Here is a 21,327-nt window from a genome sequence, read left to right as displayed (position 1 = left end):
TGTAATGGGGGGGGGTTACAAAATTGAAAAAGAGACAAGGCAAGTTTTCCGGAATTGTAATGTAGGGAGTAGATTTGAAATCTGCATCAAATTTTAAGGATTTTTTATAAAATTCGTTTTTTGTATAATTCTTTATCTAAAAGCGGAAATACAAATTAAGTTAATTAATTTTGGCATCTGTGATTGGTGGATTTAAAAAATCTGCGCTCTGATTGGATGTCGTACATCATTCAACCAATTAGAGCGCAGGTAGTTTAAAATCCACCTATCCTATTGGTCAAAATTAATTAACTTAAAATGTATTTTCGCTTTTAGATAAAGAATTTTACAAAAAACGAATTTTATAAAAAATCCTTAAAATTTGATGCAGATTTCAAATCTACTCCCTACATTAAAATTCCGGAAAACTTATATCTCTTAGTATTCATTTCGCCCACCACCCTCTCCTCCACCTCTTCTTTTTCAGCCCCAATATTGAGCAATATGGCGAAATTTTAATTTTCTGTTGTCAAGACGCCTTGCAGTCGTGACACCATTTACAAAAGTTTGACCTGACACGCCCTCGCGCACAAATTATTACTACTGGTGGAAATAATTTATTGATGAGAAAAGGAAGAAGGGGGGGGAGGGAGTGGTAGTGGTAGTGCAACAAATTGGAAATAAGAGGGGTAATGCAAATATCCCATTTAGAGAAGAAAAATCTCGGGGGGGGGGGGGTGGTAGTTGACCTGACACGCCTATTTGTCTTTGGCTACTTGCAGTTAGTTGGATTTCTGCCATCTGCAACTCATGACTTTTTTTTTATTGAGTACAAGTAATATACGATTGTATGATCGACTTTACTTATTAACATAAATATTATGTTTGGTTTTGTAAATATTTTGTATTAAATTGTGTTTAAAAGTGTTCAAAATTTGTTCTTGTGATTTACCTAAGCTGTGAGTATTGTAACAATGAATATATAGACAGGTTGAAAATTTTTTGTCGTCAATCTAGCTTGCTAATATGGACCTTATTTATTGGTCATTTCTTTCATCCAGGGATTTGGCAACGGCGTGGTTGGATGGGGGTATCGTTTTTAGCCAGCTGCCATTGTTACTTTATCAGAGTCCATTAAGATCTGATGCAACATCCAAGTAATAATCTATCGATTGGAAATTAAACATATGAAAAAAATTGCAAAGAGTATGAAACGTATTTGAATTACAAAGAGCTCACCATTTTAGAGTAAGATATTTGGAATTGAAAATAATGAAATTAATTTTAATTTCTTGTACAAAATTAACTTTTCACCTTTTTTATTATGTTAAATCAATAAACTTAATATGCAACATTTTAAAGATAAATGTAAAAAAAAATGCAACAGCTGATGGTAAACAAAAATACAAACATTACACAGCTGAAAGAATGACAAGTAGTATTTCAAGAAAGATACAATTGGATAAATTTGATTATTTCTCTTAAAATTAATTTTGAAGAAGCTCATGCATAATCGTTTCATAAGCTCTTTTTTTTGTATAATTTAATCCCTGAATGCCAAAAAATGTTTTGACATATTAAATGAATTTAGATAAGTTATTTGATTTTGTAATAATGTCCACGGAAAAAGTACTTCTGGAATCTTTGGAGTCGCCTGGGAAGGGTAAGTAACAAAATATCATGTTAAATGACAGTAAAATGTTTCTAGGGTCGATTATTAAAAAGTAACAAAATATCATAGTAAATCAGTTACAGTAAAATGTTTCTCGGATCGATTACCTCCAAAAAATTCTAACTTCACTTGATTTATTTAGACAAAGAAAAAAACTATTTCTTTCCAGCAATGGCTCTTGGTAGGATGAAAGAACTGTCCCCCCCCCCCCCAAACAAAAAAAGTTATAAACCATCTTTGTAGCCATAGGAAGCTTTATTGGAGAAGGAAAACCATATCGGTTCAACAGAGTCAGACAGACTAACATCCTGTTACTATTTATATAAGGATTACTGCATTCCTATAACCATAAAATGTGTCTTAATAGGACTAATAGACGTCAACTTCTCTAATTTTGTAGATATATCTGTAACTCAAAGGAAGAGATTCTACTATATTAATACTTTACTTAATTAAGCATATATCGTTGTTTGTTTTAGATTTGGATGTTACAGTGAACGTGTCCTTTGGTTCTGATAGCTCTTGTCCCTCTCCTAACCTAGGTTATTCAAGCTTAAAGATAATTAAGTGTAATTTTTGCGAATTTTTGATTTTTTTATGTACTTTTCATCACATAAAAGGTGTTAAAAGTGGTTTTTATATTATATTATAATCCACAGTACATTAAAGAATTTCGGAAAAAGAAATCAATGGGTTAGTTTTCTAAAATTGTACATAAAATATATTTTCAACTTTGTTGTTATATTATAAGATTTCTATTTACATGAATATTTTCGGACAGGGGCGTCCAAGCTTTTTATTTTGGGGGGGGTAAAAATTTTTTAAGGGGGGGTAATTCGGTTTTGGGAAGGGGGGTAAAATGGCGCGCGAAGCGCGCCGCAAATTTTTTTTACCCCCCCCCCCAAATTTTTACCCCGGGGGTAAAATTTGCTTGGGGGGGGGGGTAATTACCCCCCCTGAAATCTGTTGGCAGGGGTAAAATTTGTTTACCCCCGGGGTAAAATTTTTGGGGGGGGGTAATTTAAATTTTATCAAAAATTTGGTATTAAAAATGCGCGCGAAGCGCGCAAAAATTTTTTTTGTTAGAGATTTTCTATTTTGGGAGGGGTATATACCCCCCCAAAATTGTTTGGGGGGGGTAAATACCCCCTCCTAAATGGTTGGGGGTAAATTTTAAATGGGGGGGGTGGTAAAATGAAAAAAATTTTGGGGGAGCCTACGGCACCCCCAAATTCGTTTGGGGGGGGGGGGTAATCGCCCCATTACCCCCCCCCCCTTGGACGTCTATGTTTTCGGAAACAGTAAGCTATGGATTATTTTTAGATCGTTCTACTAATAATGAATTTGGCAGTCCTACCCCAAAGGTAAATGAAACTATATAAAAGATTAAAGGGATAGTTGCATGAAGTGCATTTAAAAAGTTTGATTGCAAGCATAAGTTAAAAGAATACCATCTAACATATGTAAATTTGTATTACAATAAATTACAATCAATTAGGCATCACCAAAATAGTCATTATGATGTTTTTGTGGCAATAGGACAGCCATATAAGTTGCATTTATCCAAAAAATATGATTTTCTTGATATTTTGGAAAATTTTTATTCTTTAAAAAAGTAAATTTCTTTTCGTTTTTTTTGTTATGAAATTGTACATATGTTCTTAGATACTTTTGTTTGAGAATAAGTGTTTCCTTGTTTGCGTATACATTGGAAATTTCTTAGGTTTTCACAAAGGGAGAGGTAGGTTTCGGGTAAAATCCGTAAAGGTGTGTGTTTTAAGGCTTAAAAATAGTAGTAGAACGATAATATTCACTAAATATGTGTATTTCTTATTAAAAGGAACTATAGACAATTTTTTTTTTCAAAAGTTAACATAAATTTTTTATCGTTCTACTACGGTTTTTAACTTATAACACATAACCTTTACGGATTTTACCCAGAACCTACTTCTCCCTTTTCATTATTTTAATATCATAACATTTTTTAAGGACGTGGAGAGATTAAAGAGAGGAACCTCCAAAAGTTTAAAGAAAAAAACTCTTATCAATGATTCTGTTCACGGCCATATTGAGGTGTAATTAATAATTAAGGGTAAAATTACTGCTGCACATAAAAAGATGTAATCTTTACTGTTTCTTAGTAACCTGTGAGTTAACCAAAATAATAAAACTATTTGTGTTTTAATACCTTCTTTGATAAAAAAAAATTGCTGGGGGGTGAAAAAAGGAGAAGACAGGCCTCTTAAAGGAATGGAGGGGTGAGGGTTTTGACACTTTTTGAAATCACCGTTCCTTCAAAGTTCCACATTGTACCTCTTAAAAGTTGCCAACAAGCAAAAATTCAGCGCTGTATCCTTTTTTAGATAGTTAATTGGACCTATATATTTGGTTTTAAAAGTATCACAACCGACCACACAAATAGTATGTTGTTAAAACTGTGTGTCTTAATGTTTAGCCTTTTTTCTAGAAAGCTCTTGAGCTTACTCAACAAAACCTTCAATGGTTTAAATTGGACAATTGCTGCCGAGCCAATACTTTAATCTTGTTTAAATGTAGGTGCCTGAAATCTGCATGAGAATCATCGACACCAACCAATTTCGTCGGCTGAGCTCGATAAAACAGCTGGGGACAAGTTTCTACGTGTATCCGTGTAGCAAGCACACAAGATGGGAACATTCTTTAGGCACGAGCATCGGCGTTGCAACTCAATAATAACACTTGCACTAAAGAAGTCAAATTGATTATTTTTGCTAAAGCTTTTAACCTATTATATAAAATAGTAAGGTTTTTTTTGCATAAGATTTCAATAACTACTGAACTGATTAAATTTCTTTTTAGGGAAGCTTCACATAGGTTAAGGGATGTTTTAAGGTTATTTTATTATCATTTAACACCCATATTAGTCTATTTTTAGTAGCGAAGCTACTCTATAACTTGCAATGTCCGTCTGTCTGTATGTCCGTATGTCCGTATGTCCGTATGTCTTAGTTTGGGGGAAACGTGATTTTCTCGGCTCCTATAAAAGATAAAAGGCTGAAATTTTTTGACAACATTCCCATTATTAAGGAGCACAATTAACTATAAAATATCAATGGCGGTTGGACCGCTTTTTAGCAGGTTTTAGGCTACTTTTGTATTTTTCACATTTGTGTCCATATCTTTGGTGTTTATGGTCCGATTTCCAAAGTTTTTTCAGTTATAGTATCAAAATTAAGTTTCCTGTCTTTTCAATAAAATAATTATGACGGTCAGACTGCCCTTAAGCAGGTTTTAGGCTATTTTTGTATTTTTCACATTTTTCTCCATACCTTTGGTGTTTATGGTCCGATTTCCAAAGTTTTTCAGTTATAGATATCAAAATTTAATTTCCTGTCGTTTCAAAAAAACATCAATGGCGGTCAGACTGCCTTTTTGAAGGCTTTTGGCTATTTTCATATTTTTCACATTTTTCCTCACATTTTTGATGTTTATGGTCCGATTTTTAAAATTTTTGTAGTTAAAAATATCAAAATTAAATTTCCCGTTGTTTTGAGCATCCATTTACTTTGACTGACAGTCTGTTAGTCATAGTACTGAAATATAAATATCAAGAAATTAAAAACAAATGTTAAAAAGGTTTCATGATTTTTTTCCTAATATACATGCTTTTGACAACTAATCTTTAAATTCTGATACATATTTTTTCTGCTTCGCTACTTATGGATGTTGTCATCCTTGTTTGTTTCTAACTAATTAACCCTTTGAACACGGAGCCTCTAGATGCTAGGGCCAAAACCGCTATTTTCATAAAAAGTTACTAACTACTCTATGAAAACCGTGTGTCTGTAGACGTAGTTCTTCATTACACTAGAGCATTTTTAGTAGCAAAGCTACTCTATAATTTGAAATGTCCGTCTGTCCGTATGTCTTAGTTTGGGGGAAACGTGATTTTCTCGGCTCCTACAAAAGATAAAAGGCTGAACTTTTTTGACAACATTCCCATTATTAAGGAGCACAATTAACCATAAAACATCAATGGCGGTCGGACCGCTTTTTAGCAGGTTTTAGGCTATTTTTGTATTTTTCACATTTTTCTCCATATCTTTGGTGTTTATGGTCCAATTTCCAAAAAAATTTCAGTTTAGATATCAAAATAAAATTTCCTGTCATTTCAAGAAAACAACTATGGCGGCCAGACTGCTTTCAAGCAGGTTTCAGGCTATTTTTGTATTTTTCACATTTTTATTCATACCTTTGGTGTTTATGGTCCGATTTCAAATTTTTTTTCAGTTATAGATATCAAAATTAAATTTCCTGTCTTTTCAAGAAAACATCAATGGGGTCAGACTGCTTTTTTGCAGGTTTTAACGCTATTTTTATATTTTTTTCATTTTTCCTCATATCTTTGGTGTTTATGGTCCTATTTCAAAATTTTTTTAGTTAAAAATATTAAAATTTAATTTCCCGTTGTTTTGAGCATCCAGTATGTAATTTACTTTGACCGTCAGTCTGTTAGTCATAGTACTGATATATAAGGATTAAAAAATTAAAAACAAATGTTGAAAAGGTTTCGTGATTTTCCCCAAATATACATGTTTTTGACAACTAATCTTTAAATTCTTATACATAATTTTGTGCTTCGCTACTTATGGATGTTGTCATCCTTGTTTTATTTTGTTTAAGTTGTTTTTCTTCCTGATTCTGATATTACTTTGTAGCAGTTTTAAACCTAATTTTTGTTGATTTGTAGCTAATTAACTCTTAAAATTATAATATTTGCAACGTTTTCTGATCATGTCAGGTGTTATGCACTTGGCGGAAAAATTTATTGATGAACTATTGAAAGATTATCCAGGTAAAGGTGTTTAAAAGAATTTAATTTTGTATCAAGTAGTTTTGAAAACTCCACCTGATATTTTTGTACCTTTATGAAAAATCCTTTAATTAACAATTTAGTGGTTCCTTAATGCTTTTAATACAGTATTCATAAATACATAAATTATTTTGAATCTTTAGTATTTTAGTATAATGAGTACATAAAATAATTTTAACATCCTTGGTTGAGGCTATTCAAAGGGGACTATACACGAACGAGAGCATGTGATTTTAAGCACTTTCCAGCAGTGAGTATTTTTAAGTGAATATAATAGGTTTATGTTTAATAAAGTTTTGTCGACTAAATTAACATGAATTTATATTCAGTGAAAAACCTACTAAATGGATATAAATTAAACAGTACATTGCATTGCAGTTTTAAATCTTTTTAAAGTCTACCATTACATTGCTGCGCTGAATATAAGTTTACTTGTTATTAATGTTAGGTTGCTGCACCAGAAAGGATAAAATATGCGTGATGATTGGGGGTCTCTGTCATGATCTGGGACACGGACCGTTCAGCCATTTGTTTGAAGCTTTCATGCTGGAGGCGAAACCAGGTATTTATAAAAGCTGTGCCGCAAGTCTTATGAAACTGTGAAAAAGCTATGATATGTTTAGAATCTGTTCTATAAGTTTTATTAATTTGTTGGTTTGCCTGTGGATCTTATTGTTGACAGGGATTGACAAGGGCTAGTGGGTAAAGACGTAATATCCACTGCCATAAAAAAAACAAGTTACAAACAACATCAAACATCAACATCAAATATTTATTTCAGTCAACATATTAAAATACAGTGATAATGACAGATTAAGAATATTTACATATAGCATAAGTTCATATAAATCATTGATACTCAATAATAAACATAAGAATATGTTGCTAGAGGCAGGATCTAACGCAAACATAGAGTGCAAGCTAAAGTTATATAGTCAACGATTTTTAATTAGTAACCCTAGGAACATGCGGTGAAAGATAACATACATAAGAGTGAAGCTCTAAAATCAGAAGGAAGGACAAACGAACAAAAACTCTTGTAGAATGTCAAAACATAATAAGCAGAACATTGATTTGCAAGTCTAATCAAAATTGTACAAATTTCTTTTCGCAAAATTGCGTAAATAAAGGATGCAGTAAAAGGGCTTACTTTCATTTTTTTTAGAATTTGATTAGATGCTTCGCCTATAATATTGTACCTTGTTATTCCAGGATCTGACGAACAGGATAATTATATCATACAATATTTTGTTGTAAAAAGTAGAAAATTAGCTGCGCTTTTAAAAATTGTAAATATTATTGTTCAGGATGTGGCTACAAGCATGAGCAAACCTCCCTGGATATGTTTAGATTTCTTCTTCAGGTAATTTATTTCCAGTCTGGCTTTCAAACCGATTAATATCCTCTGGATTAGAACCGGTTCTCTGGTATACTGAAAAATGTGTAGTATCATAGAGACATTTTCCCATGAATAATAAAAAAAACATAAAATGTATAACAAAACTGGTTTTAATCTTATAATTTTTCATTTTAATATCCGTTGAAAGCTGTCTTTAATACGATGCGATAATTGACTATAAGTAGATGCAGAATTTGCAACTAATCTACATTAATAGTCTTTCCGCTAAAAAAAATATCGGCAAAATTGATCCATTTCAAGCTAGAAAGAACATTTTTTTATCAATTTTGTTAGGCCACTAATTGTTATTGCTGGACTATATTTAAACGTTATATTTTTGTTTAATTATCAATTTTAATGAGCTTGAGTGTTTTTTAATACATTTTTCAAGATTTTTAAGAAAAAATATATATAAATAAAATGAAAAGTAAGGTAGTTTCTTCTCTTATATTTATATTTATTATTTTTCGAATTAGAAAAAAAAAACTGTTTGGGCTGTCCCAAAAGCAAATTTGGACATTTATTTTATTTACTTTCTTTTGAATTTAACTTTTATTGCCTTAAAACTATAGCTTCTGATAGAAACATACCTTTTTACTGACTAAATATCTTAGATTAGAATTTTGATAAGATAATTTGTAACTTGGGGCAGATTTATGTTTTCCAAAATGCTCCATAGAATATTTTTCATTTTTCAGTCGCCGTTGTTATTCAATAAAAGTAATCTTTGTCTTAAATTAATCTATATTTTCAGGAAAATAGTTTGAGACCTGTTTTCAAAGAATTAGAAGATTTAGATGAAATAGACATTACTTTTATTGAGGTAAAAAGGTTTTAGGATTTTTTTTTATAAAGTATGTTGCTGATACCCAAATATGCATTTTAACATAATTCAAAATTTTCAAGAATAAAAAAACATCTTTCCTTATTAGGGCCTAAACTCACATTTATGATAGATTTATCATTTTTTATACATTTGATTAACAACTATCAACAGAATTATACAATGAAAAGAATTTATTAAACCTAATTATATTTTTATTTTTAAAATTAAAGCTATACAGTCCTTATTATTGTTTATTTTGGTATAATGTCAACTAATTCAGAAATTATTTTTTTTATATTTTTCTTTAAAATTAGGAGCTCATTTATGGACCTCTTGAAAGGAACAATGGTCAGCTAATTGGTAGGATTGAAAAAGAAAAACAATTTCTGTACCAGGTAATTTTTTTTCTAGGGGCGATTTCTCTTTGGAGATCGGTAGTACGCTCCCCTAAAATAGTTATAAACCTTTCCAGGAACTATGAAAAGCTACCCTGTTTAGGAGAACCATATCAGTTCAGTGTTTAGCGAGATTCATAAGTACACATAGACAGACAGAGATCATGTTACTTTATTACAAGGATAAATTAGAGGGAGGGGGAGGTCTGGCCTTTTTTTAAAGCCAACTTTCTTCATTGAATCTTACCTGACCTAACATTTCATAGAACAATAATCACTAATAAGTAAAATTTAAGACTACAATTTTAATGTTTCTTCATATTTAGATTGTAGCTAACAAGAGCACCTCTATTGACGTTGATAAGTGGGACTATTATAGGAGGTATAGTTTGTTTCTTTCATAAGGGTTACTCATTTAAACAACATCCGATCACCGCAATGGATGTTTAATATATGTGGATATTATGACAGGGGAAAATTGTCGTAAATTTAGGTTGCTATTTTCCGTCATTTATTTTGTTCATCCAGTAGGAGGGATGGGGATGGGGTTAAGGATTGATGTGATCTTTATTTTAGCCCTCTACAAGTTGTACTTATTAGAGTACAGGATAAACTGGTGCATGATCCAAGTGATCATAAATAGATTTACACCGCAACATATTATTTTGATTGACAATCTTCTATTATGCTCATTATAACATCTTATGATACTCTGCCGCCGCAGGCAACATTTTTATTCACACGATTTTTGCTTTCTTCACGTCAAAAACTTTCACAAAAAGGCGAGACCTTATTAAGAAACCATAATAATAATATGCATCTTTTAAGGGACAATCAAGCTATGAACCTGGGCCTTACCTTCGATCAAGGAAGGTAAAATTCAAAATTATTTAATCATCTTATTGTAAAGTTTCAAGGCTTTTTTTGGATAGAGTTTCTTTATGCTTTGTTTTTTAAGTTCATAAAATCCTTATTACTTTCCAGAATGGTCTCGAAAACGATTAATCCGATTAATAACAACTGGATTAGAACCAAGTCAAACTGAAAAATCATGTATATCATCGTATTACAGACAATTTCCCATGAATATGAAAATAAAAATCTTAAAATTAATACCAGTTTTGTTAGACCGAGCCTTTGTTCATTCGGGTCTAACAGAACTGGTTATAATTTTTCATTATAATATCCGCGGGAAGCTGTCTATAATACGATGCAATAAATAACAATCATATAACTCCACTCATAACTTAAAAATTTAGGAGGTTCTAGAAAGTTTTTAACCTTTACAGCTTACTAATAAACAAACATATAAAAAGGTTTATGTTGATGTCTCGGCTTGGAATTTACAAAGAAGAGACTATTCTGGCATATGAATCTAAATCTTTCGATGATGTAGTGGTAGGATTTTAATATTTTATATTGAATAGTTCCATGCTAAAGCTGCTCTATATATATGGTCCTCATCAAACTGAGTCAATTACGTATACTGACGTTGTTATCTAGGATGCATGTAGCTTGTTATTTACAATCAAAACATGGATGACAACATCCAAAAGTAGATTAGCACAAAAAAATCGTGGATGGGAATACGTACAATTAGATTTAAAGAGTATTTGTTAAAATCAAGAAAAGATTTATTGGAGAAAATAAACACAAAACCATGTTTTATTTTATGTGATGACTTACATGCCAACGGTAAAAATAAATTACATATTGGATGCTCAGAACAATGTAAAAAAATTATTATGATACTGTCATCTCAAAAAAAGTTTGAAAATCGGACCAAAAATACCAGACATTGGGAAATATGTAAAATATTAACTGTTCTTCTTCCTACACATCAAACATACACCTTACCAAGTTTGTTATCTATCTTCTAATGATAACATATTGTAGAAAATGTTCGAGGACCGGGCTCGTTTGCACAAGAACGGATATCAACATAGGTGTGCTATTTTTTTTATTAATCTGGACAATTTTTAATATAGCTCTGCTGACAATTGAAAAACGGCGATGAATTGTTTTAAAATAACATAATGGGCTTCCGATTACTGAAAAGAAATAAATTATATAAATACCAGTGTTACTTAAAAACCTCTTATATGAAAACATCTTTTCTACCATTTTTTTTTTACAATATTATTCTCATTAAAACTAACTTTTTTAGGGTAGTGAAGATAACTGACAGGAACCGTGTGGATTCGTGGAATCACAAGTTTATCTCAGTTTATTTTTCAATAAAACAATGTTAATAGCGAAGCTACTCTATAATTTCAAAAAGTACCATCTGTTTGTAACGTCTTGGGGGATATGTAAATATCTTAGCTGCTATTTATCATAGACTGCTGGATTTTTGTGTGAAATTTATCATGACCTTTCGCCATTATTGTTGTGTAAAATGCCTAAAATTTCAAACATGATTTTCTTAACATTTTATGAATATTAAAAGTTATAAAATATCACGATGTAAAATTGCGGTGAAGTTTAATCAAGGACGTCCAATGGAGGGGGGAATAAAGGGGTGAATACCCCCCCCCCCAAAATGAATTTGGGGGTTTAAATTTTTACCCTCCCCCCTCAAAATTAAAAAGCTTGGACGTCCATGAGTTTAATCCATTATATTTGTAAGATAATAGGTTTAATAAGAATTAAATGGAAAAGTTGATTATTGTCTTAGCCCGGTTTTTTTAATACTAGCGGCTTCGCCCCTAGCCTCTAGGGGCTTTGCCCAAGAGGTGATAAAAAAAAATTATTGCGAGAGACCATAAAGGACCATGGAAACTCCTTCAAAAAAAAAAAAAAAAAAAAAAAAAAAAAATGGGGGGGGATTTTTTGGTTTTTGGGGGGGTTGGGGGTGTCCCACCCCCCGAGAAAATAGCTTAAAACCACCACAGGACCAATAGGTAGATACCCTGAAGAGTAGAATCCGATCGGTTCAGCGGTTACCGAGATCTTAAGGGACAGACAGACAGACGGACGGACAGACGGTCAGACGGACAGACGGACAGACAGACATCGTTCTACTTTGTATTATAGATATATTTTAAATAAATTATGGATGAAATTATCTACATGTACTATTATTCGTATTTTACAACGGTAAATCCAGGATGTTGTTGGATCTGCTACTTGCTGCTGATAAACACATTATTGGCATACTTCAGAAAGGCAGAAAAGGTAAAATTTACTGAAGCTCTACAAGCTGATGCTGCTTGTTTTGCGTGATCTGAGGTACATTCTTTCGTCCTTTTTACTAAGGTCTTTTTTTTAAATTTAACCACCGTAGGAACCTGAAGGATTAAGGTAATGTATGGTTAAATGTACAGTACATTCTTGATCATAATTAACAAAATTACACTTTCTGTAGATTGAAAATATTCATTGAAAAGGTTGGACAGTACTCCTAACTTCACTAAAAGTAACCAAAGTTTTAAGAATGTGTTACATTCCTCAATGTACCCCGAAGAAGTAGGGTTTAAAGCCATAAAGTTTTATATTAGTATTTTTTCACCATGCCTTCCACACAAAAAAAATTCTCAATATATTTTTAGGTCCAATTGTGCCGCTGTCAGAGGCTCCTAATGATATGCAACTTTTCAGGTATTAAGTTAATGATTATAAACTGAGAACTTATATATTTTCTTCACTCTGTCCGCAACTATACTATACTATGCAGTATGGTATATTGATGTATTTTTTGTTTATTAATTTATTTTTTTATGTCTGATGTTTTTGAATCAAACCAAAACCTTTCAAATTTAGTTATTCAAGATTTATTCAACTTTTAGATTTTCTAAGCCTATTCCTACCTTATTTCTAAACAAGTGACACAACTCTAGCCTCTAGGGGAGGTTAAAATTAGCCTAAAACCATCCCACAATCATAAAGCTTCACTGAAAAGTACATACTATTCGGTCTAATGTTTTATGAGATCTTTAACTTCAGATTAAAAAATCCTACTACTTTACAATAGAATGACCATCAATAATGCACACAAAAAGAAATGCAAATATTACCTTTCCAATTTTTTATGATCTTTTGTATTTAGTAAACTGACAGATGAATATGTATTCCAAACCATAAGTAATTCAGAGTCGGAAGAAGAAAGCATGGTCAAGGTAAACATTGTTTACACTTTCAGTTCGTGTATATTTCTACTTATTTTTAACAAATGAAATATTTCCACAAAGTACGTTTGATTTTAGATTTAGTGATTACAATTTTGTTTCTTTTTATTAATAACAACAGTCATTTTATTAACATTACAACATTCAATTTGTTTGTTGAGCCTCGTAACACCTTTTTAACAAGTTAAACATGTATAGACTTTTAAAGAAGTTTCTAAACTTGGTTTACGGGATGATAAAATTGTTTAAATAGCCATATTATATTTTTTCTGAATAATTTTGTTTTAAGCAAGAGAAATATGTCAAAGACTGAATCAACGAAATTTGTACAAGTACCTGGGTGAGACTTTTTTTTCTCATTAAAATGGGTCAGCTGAATTCGGTGAGCTGTATATTTGCATTGCTATTTTATACATACAGTTATCAATATTTTCCCACGGATAGAATTTGAATTTAGGTGGCATTTAATGGTAAATGACATTCTTAAAAAACATTGTCTCGCCTCTATATTCCTGTAAATGGAACGTTGACTTTTTTACTGTTGTAAAAAATTTAAGAAAACTAAATATAACCAAGTAAAAGCAATTTTTCAAAACTAGTACTTAACTAATGAGGACAAGGACGATAGTGTTCATAATATGCAAAGTAGAAACAATTCGGTTTGACGGACAGTTTATGAGCAACTGTGCTATTAGGTTATTAGCGGAAGACTTTGATATCCACTGAATCGATGGAGTTCTCCATTTTAATAAAGCTTCTCATATGTCCGTTAGTGGTTTTAAGATATTAGATTTTTAGATAGAGTTTTTATAGCTATTTTTCTGCTCTTTCCTACCCCTTCGAATATAAAGAAACTGAATACTATGGGCAATGCTAATTCATTTATAAAGAATCTAAGTAAAAACAAGTTTTATATTTATAGGTTGCTTCTATCAGAAAGGCAAGGATCTGAGACCAAAACTCCAGAACCTTCAGGTTAGAACATTTTTCAAAATAAATAAAATCATTTTAGTAGTTTTGTTGAATATTATCTACTGAATTTCGCTTTTAAACTTATGCCAAAAAAATAAACATTATTACAAATATTCTTAATTCGGAATAGTTATTTAACAGATACTATGAATACCTTATAAGATTTTGAAAGCTTATTTTTTTTCCATATAAGAGTCCAAACATGTTATCTCATAAGTAGACTTCCAAACTTTGATTAAATATTTATTAAAAATACAGAAGCGGTAATTTTGTACATTATCATAGGATAGATGATGTACATTGTACATCCTTTCGTCCTCCATTGTCTCACCCCTCAAGATTCTTGATTCTTGGCTTTGATAATGATAATATCTAGAAAACCCTGAAAGAGAAGATAGCTGAAGAGGGGAAACTGCTAAAGCCCGACGACATAGTCCTGTGTATGAAGAAGGTTGACTGCGGTGATGGGAACAACAATCCTGTGATGAAAGTTCCATTTGTCATGGACGGCCGCATCCAGTTCTATGATTCTAAATATGTTACGGTATTATTTTATTGGTATATCATAGATACATGGTTTTGTTGTTTTGCAAGAAAGTGATGCGAATTAAACGATTTAGTTTAGGGATTTATTTTTGAAATAGGTGCTTAAAAAGCCCTTTTTTTGGGGGGGGGGGGGGTGGTGAAATTTGATACTAAATGGAAATAGTCCAAAACAATACACAAACATGTTATAGAAATAACGCTAACAACAAAAATACCTAATTTTAGCCCTTACCGATTACTTACAATATCTGAAACCCGTTTTCTTTACGATTTATGTTCATGTTAGTTATTCCCGAATTCAATAATGTTAGCAGGCCCATATTTAAATCGAAGATTGTATAATGCAATTGTCTATAATATTTCTTTTATAATACAGTTAACAGGTATTGAAAATATAAAGAGGTTTTCAATATATTTACAAAATTACAACAAAAATACCTATTATTTATTATTTACTCTACTGAACGTAATTGTTCTTCTTGTAATTTTTTTAAATTAGTCATTCATATTTCAACTGTCGGATTACGTCTCTTTAAACCAATTTAAAATTATTGTATAGGAATCAATGTCCTCTATCTACTACCAAGAAATATTGTTCGTTCTTCGACCACATGGAGATGAGGTAAATTATACTGTATCAGCGTATACGTTATAAAATTTGACTTGAATTGTATCTTTTATTTTGTTCTATAGGGATATATTCCTGTGAAGAAATTGTACATTAATCTTTTATTAGTAATTTAAAAATTTCTTTTAATCTTTACAATTTTAATTTTCGGCGATTATCTCGATGTTCCCAATCCTTTTGAGAATTAAAACCCAGCTAAATAAATAAAGGGTAAAAATTTTCTTATGCCTAACCCTTGCGTGATATTAGAATTCGAATTGGAAAGGGGGGGGCCGGGGGGGGGGGTATGTGCTCTACTGGTTACTTAGAGGGAAAAGACAAAATGTTTTTATTTTGTTATGTTATTTAGAATGACTAATCTTTAGGTATTGAGGGAAGCTAAGCAGCTGTTTAAAGCTTGGGCCACCTCCAACGATATTGAAGGAGTGCGTGTCGAATTCAAGTAAAAGTTCTATTGAATGAATGCTATTCGTTTTGTATAATTTTTTTAAAGATAATGTAGAAAATATAGTTTTATTAGTCTTTTAATTGTACATTTATATAGTAATTGAATTTTAAATAGTTCATTTATTTCATAAAAACAATCCAGTTATATTTTGTAATATTATATGTTAAAATCGCTGAACTTGATATGAATGTATAATATTTGTTCGTTAATGTTTAGAGTTTAAGTAGTCATGGTTATGTATAATATCTTAATAGTTTATATTCTTTAGTGATATGTTAAAATATAAAGTTTTTACCAGTTTTAGTAATTGTACTATTAAACGCTTTGTTGTAGTCTAGGTGATGTTAATTGTAATAAAAAAATACTTGTATGTTTAACTTTGTTGCCTCGTATTATAACACATTTTCATTATTTTCTACTTTTCATTTAGCGCATTTGTTAAAATTATTTTAAGTCTTTTCATGTATTATTAATGTATAATTTTTCATATTTAGTAAATAAATTTCATGATTTCATTAATAATCGCGGCGTTGTTTCCCCTGTATCTGTTGCGCGTGCGTCATTGTCAGGTGTGTGTAAATACACACCTTAAAGGTGGATACACTCCCCTTTAAGTTGCCAAAATTTACGGTTGATATACCAACTTTCTGTCTATATCTCAGAAGAGGAAAATACATTTCTGTTATATAGGATAATACATAGATACAGACTTTTAGGGGAATTTAGTTATAGAGTATAAGCTTATAAGAATCGTCACTAAAAATATTGAATCAGAGTAAATTAGTTTTTTGAAACATTTGTATAAGGTATTTTCACAAATATTTTCAGCCGTCTATCTGGAATAGCAGCCGATAAAGTACGTTTCCTTCTAAACGTAGCTGACAGATGGACATTAAAATTTTTAGAGTAGCTTCGCTACTAAAATTTTTTTTTATTACTAATGAAACTTTACTGCTTTTTTATTGTTTGTTTGACCTAGAACTTGCAACATTCAGATTTTTTATTTTTATAGATTTCTTTTTTTCTTGCCTCCTGACATTTCCTGTTGAGTTTGTATTTTGTATTTTGTAATGCCAATCCTTTTACAAGATTCTAATCATGACAGGGAATATGAAATAGGTAGATGGACCTTTACTTCAAATGTATAAAAATTTTAACTGCATTTTTTGCAGCACTTTGACATATTCTATTAGAAATTTTTACAGGCTCCGCTCAAGCTCCAGTGAAAATAAGATGACCATACATCCATGTTTGAGCCATTGTTGCTTTGAGCTTCTATGAATAAGAGTTGTAGCTACAACTGAAGCATTACGGCTCCAGCTTCATAACTGTCTTCTACTAATATATAATTGACTATTTATTTTATATGCTCTACTAAAGGTTCCCATACTGACTTTTTAAAATATTTTTTTTTTGTATTTTATTTTTTTATCTTAAATGATTTGCATGCTTTTCTAGTCAATCCTTATTAGTTTATTCTTGAAACAAGGATGACAACCTCCAAAAGTAGCGAAGCTCAAAAATTTTGGATAAATATCCGGAAAATAAACTTTGTGGGGATATATAAATTGTTAACTTATTTAATCCCTAAAAATATCAGCCGTCTATCTCGAATAGGTGTAAAGAAAATCATGAAACTTAAAAAACTAAAAATCGAATTAGCACCCCAACCAATAGACAAATCTCAATCAAACTTCCTATAAGTATGCAGAATATTAAGGTATACAATCCCTGAAAATTTCAGCCGTCTATCGTGAATAGTTGAAAAAATCATTAAAACTTAAAAATATAGGAATCGATCTAGCACCCCAATTAATTAACGAATCTTGATGAAACTTGGTGAAAATATGAAGAATATTAACATATTTAATCCCTGAAAAAGTCGGCCTTCTATCTTGTATATAAGCCGAGAAAATCACGTTTCCCCCAATTCGTGACGGACAGATGGACATTTCGAATTATAGAGTAGCTTCGCTACTAATTATAGAGTAACTTCGCTTCTAAAAAATAGAGTTATAATTTTTGATAAAACCGCATTTACATAATGTTTACTTTTCCATAAATTTTGAAAATTTTGCTCTGGGTAGCGAATATTTTACACAGATTGTTTTCTTTTCAATTTGCGTCACAGCTCTGGACAGGGACATAGATATGGCACCTAGGCAAAAACCTTTATATTTCCTCAATTTTGACAAAACTATTGGCCCCAATTTCATTGTCTAGAAATGTCAACAAAAAAATTGAATTTGAGGGTGAAAAATATTTTATGTGACTCCCGACAAGAATAGGTATTGATTGGTATACTACCTTGGCCCATCAACATGTTTAATTCCTCATACACCACATTAAAGACTTTTAAATAAAAGATTGAAAAATAAAAGGTTTGCTGTTGCACAAGTCGCCTGCAATTTTTTGTCATCACTTGGAGGGAATTTAGGTTATTTCCGTATGTGATTTTAAACCACGTGATAAATATTTTTTCTTCAGACGAACTTTCCCTATCCGTGAGTCCGTAGGGCTCAGCGGAAACTTTTATAAGCAAAAATGTTTATCATGTTTTCTAGAAACACAAAAATAAACAAAATTAAAATGAAACAAGAATGACAACATCAGTATGTTAGCGAAGCAAAAAAATCATAGATGGAAATACAGATTTAAAAAGCATTTGTTTAAATCAAGAATTATGAAACGTTTTTCACATATTTTATATTTTCACTGATATTTATATTTTGTATCATGGACTGACAAACTAACGGACAAGTAAATTACTTGTTTATTGGTACAGAAAATCTACACTAAAATCAGCCGAATAACAGCAGAAAATCACATTTCCCCCCGAGCGTTACAGACAAGACAAAGTGAATTATAGTGTAGCTTCGCTATTAAAAAGGAAAATTATGTGCACAAATATCGCAGTAACAACTATCAAATATCAGTTTAGACAAAAGAAACCATTTAGATGAATTTCAAGTTGTGTAGGCAGCATTGAAAATAAATCACTCAATATGCAAATTCGCTAGATACCACATTATTGTAAGCATTTTTTAAAAGCAGAATTATCCTATCGATTTCAAACTTGGCATAATGATTTCTGTGGAAGTTAAGTACGTTTTGGAAAGCGTAGAATAGTTATTTCTCGTATCGTATTATAAACGGCTTTCCGCGGATATAGAATGTACAATTATAAGATTAAAACTAGTTTTTTTAGCCCCGTGGTGCCGAAGGCACCGGCTAAAAAAACTGGTTTTAATCTTATGATTGTACTTTTCTATATTCGTAGAAAACTGGATATAATACGATGCTAGACATAGTTTTTTCGTATGGATGAGAACCGGTTCCTATCCACCGGATTCGAATGAATACGAGAAAATACATTATCGTTACCAAAATATTCTTGCGTTCATTTGAGACATATTTAACCTTTTTCAACAAGGTACAATTTTATAAGCGAAGCATCTCTATAATCAAGTCCTATAAATGGTATAACGTCCTTATTACAGTATTCTGTATTTAATCAGTTTTGTAACAAATTTACCTCCACTTTTATTTAGACTTATTTATATTCTGCTTATTCAATTCTGACAAGCTACAAGTGCTTATGTTTAGATCTTCACTTTTATGAATGTTGTTATCCTTGTTTAGATATTTTTGTTAATAAAACGATTTGTAAATGCAACAGAAATACAATCCTTATACTAAAGTAACAGGATGTCTGTGTGTTTGTCTGTGTGTTTGTACCGAAGGATCTCGCTTACCGCTGAACCGACCGGGTTCTCCTTAACAGGGTAGCTTCAGTCCCGGGAAGGTTTATAACTATTTTGGGGGAGGGTACCACCACCCTATCAGGAGAAATCGCCCCTAGAAAAAATTACCCCTCCCGAAAAAAAGACTCCAACGAAACATAAACCAATTATTTCTGTAATTAGATATTTTAAATAATAAAAAAACATTCAAAGTGCCACTAGAGGCCTCTAGGGGCGTAACCGCTAGTATATATTAAAAGACATATGTAGTCTCTTTCCTTATTGTTAGTATTGACTTTCTTACAGATCCTAGTTATAGAGCAGCTGCACAAGAAAATATATGGATATTATATGTCATATTTTTTTTGTCGTTGGAAGCTTTTTACTCGCCGAGAGTTTAAGTGCTGTGTGTATATATAAAGTTTATATATTAGCCTATTTAGCATCGGTGTACTTCCTTTTCAAAATATCAAGGATAAGTTTATCCATAAGTAGCACTGAAACAATAAATAACAATATTTTAATATGTTGTATGATGTTGTATGTTTTGAAATGATGTGTCTGACATATGACATCAAAGTGGTCATGAACGATATTTTTCGAATATAATGATATTTGTATGTGTATTATATATGCTTATATCGATACTTTTTGCACCAAATTTTGCATGACATAGTCGGACTGACATAAAGTTATAGAGAATCTTGGTTTATATCTACAATTTTTGGCTAAGAAGCTATTCTTAGATTATGATTGGTCGGGCAGTAACTTTATCATAAAAGACACAATAGTATTAAACAAGTGCATTATAAACACAATTAAACAGAAATGAAAAAGAATAAGTTTAAATAGTTCTTAAGCCTTTAAGGTATTTAAAGCCGTTTGCATGGATCTTAAGGGATAAGACAATGGCCGATAAATTGCTGTACCTTTCCTTTGATAATACACAAAATTACGCCTGCTGTAGATCACAATTAGTGGTTGAAACGTCTGGACACTCAACTTAATGAACTAACACAAAGTTGTTAAGACAACGAACAAGAAAACGTTATTAAAAAATTGGGGACTAGTAAAAAAAAGCCCAATGTCCCCTTCTTCTCAAACAAAAAATACATAATAAAAAAAATAATATTTTGCAGTACTTTGAGTTCACTAAAGAACATTAGTAATGAAATTAACTCATAATTGAATCATTATTTCTTGAAAACTGAGATAATAATCTTGCGGCTTAGTGTTTCATTGTAAATACATTTACTTAACATTTCAGTATAATATATGTCTGAGATATAAAGGAAAAAGATAATGGCCAACAAATTGATGTACAGGAATATTCACAAAATTACACCTTCTGTAGATTACAATTAGTGTTGAAATTTGAAAGCCCAAGGGAAGAAGGCCTACAAATAATCTGGAATAATCATTTAATACCTAGTAATGCACAGTTATCTCGCAGTGCACATAAATGCGCAAAAAAAAACTTATTTTACGCGTTTTCTTCGGTGAAGCTTTGGCTGTGAGTGTGCATAATTGAATCTTGACTATTCCAGATTGTTTTTAGGACTTCTTATGCCGCTTAAAACGGTGTGCGGGCATGACATTTACGTTCAGCCGTTTGTCAGCTAGCAGCCTTTAAAAATGTTATAATAAGATTTTAAATTTCCAATCACATTAAATAAATGCATAAAATTTAAAGCACAAAATTGCTGTCTGTTCAATAATTTAATATTTTTAAGAATAAAT

The 21,327-nt window shown here is 31.3% G+C and overlaps 1 protein-coding gene across 1 annotated transcript; it reads left to right on the top strand.

Moving 5' to 3' along the window:
• Positions 1-724: 724 nt before the first annotated feature.
• LOC145323867 (deoxynucleoside triphosphate triphosphohydrolase SAMHD1-like) lies at positions 725-16,367 on the top strand. The gene is made up of 23 exons (XM_080166455.1): positions 725-1,642; positions 2,131-2,193; positions 2,975-3,015; positions 3,641-3,724; positions 4,208-4,334; positions 6,432-6,485; positions 6,952-7,065; positions 7,811-7,866; positions 8,657-8,725; positions 9,043-9,123; positions 9,450-9,505; positions 9,952-9,996; positions 10,440-10,521; positions 11,020-11,069; positions 11,291-11,313; positions 12,235-12,300; positions 12,675-12,723; positions 13,172-13,242; positions 13,540-13,590; positions 14,173-14,225; positions 14,599-14,766; positions 15,328-15,390; positions 15,762-16,367. Exons 1-23 carry the CDS (start codon positions 1,561-1,563, stop codon positions 15,840-15,842), a joined length of 1,629 nt encoding a protein of 542 aa, XP_080022581.1. The 5' UTR covers positions 725-1,560; the 3' UTR covers positions 15,843-16,367.
• Positions 16,368-21,327: the final 4,960 nt, after the last annotated feature.

Source organism: Acartia tonsa, chromosome 1 (genome assembly GCF_053477335.1).
Source record: "Acartia tonsa isolate MP-2025a chromosome 1, ASM5347733v1, whole genome shotgun sequence".
Taxonomy (NCBI): domain Eukaryota; kingdom Metazoa; phylum Arthropoda; class Copepoda; order Calanoida; family Acartiidae; genus Acartia; species Acartia tonsa.
Note: the sequence above shows the minus strand (reverse complement) of the source record. Positions and strands in the feature narration are given on the sequence as shown.

What these genes read in the sequence shown, in the direction of transcription:
- LOC145323867 (XM_080166455.1), top strand. Translation starts at nt 1,561, where the DNA reads ATGAATTTAGATAAGTTATTTGATTTTGTAATAATGTCCACGGAAAAA. An exon ending in TTTGGAGTCGCCTGGGAAGG is followed by an intron (nt 1,643 to 2,130) that starts GTAAGTAACAAA and finishes TGTTTGTTTTAG; the next exon opens with ATTTGGATGTTACAGTGAAC. An exon ending in AAAAACAATTTCTGTACCAG is followed by an intron (nt 9,124 to 9,449) that starts GTAATTTTTTTT and finishes CTTCATATTTAG; the next exon opens with ATTGTAGCTAACAAGAGCAC.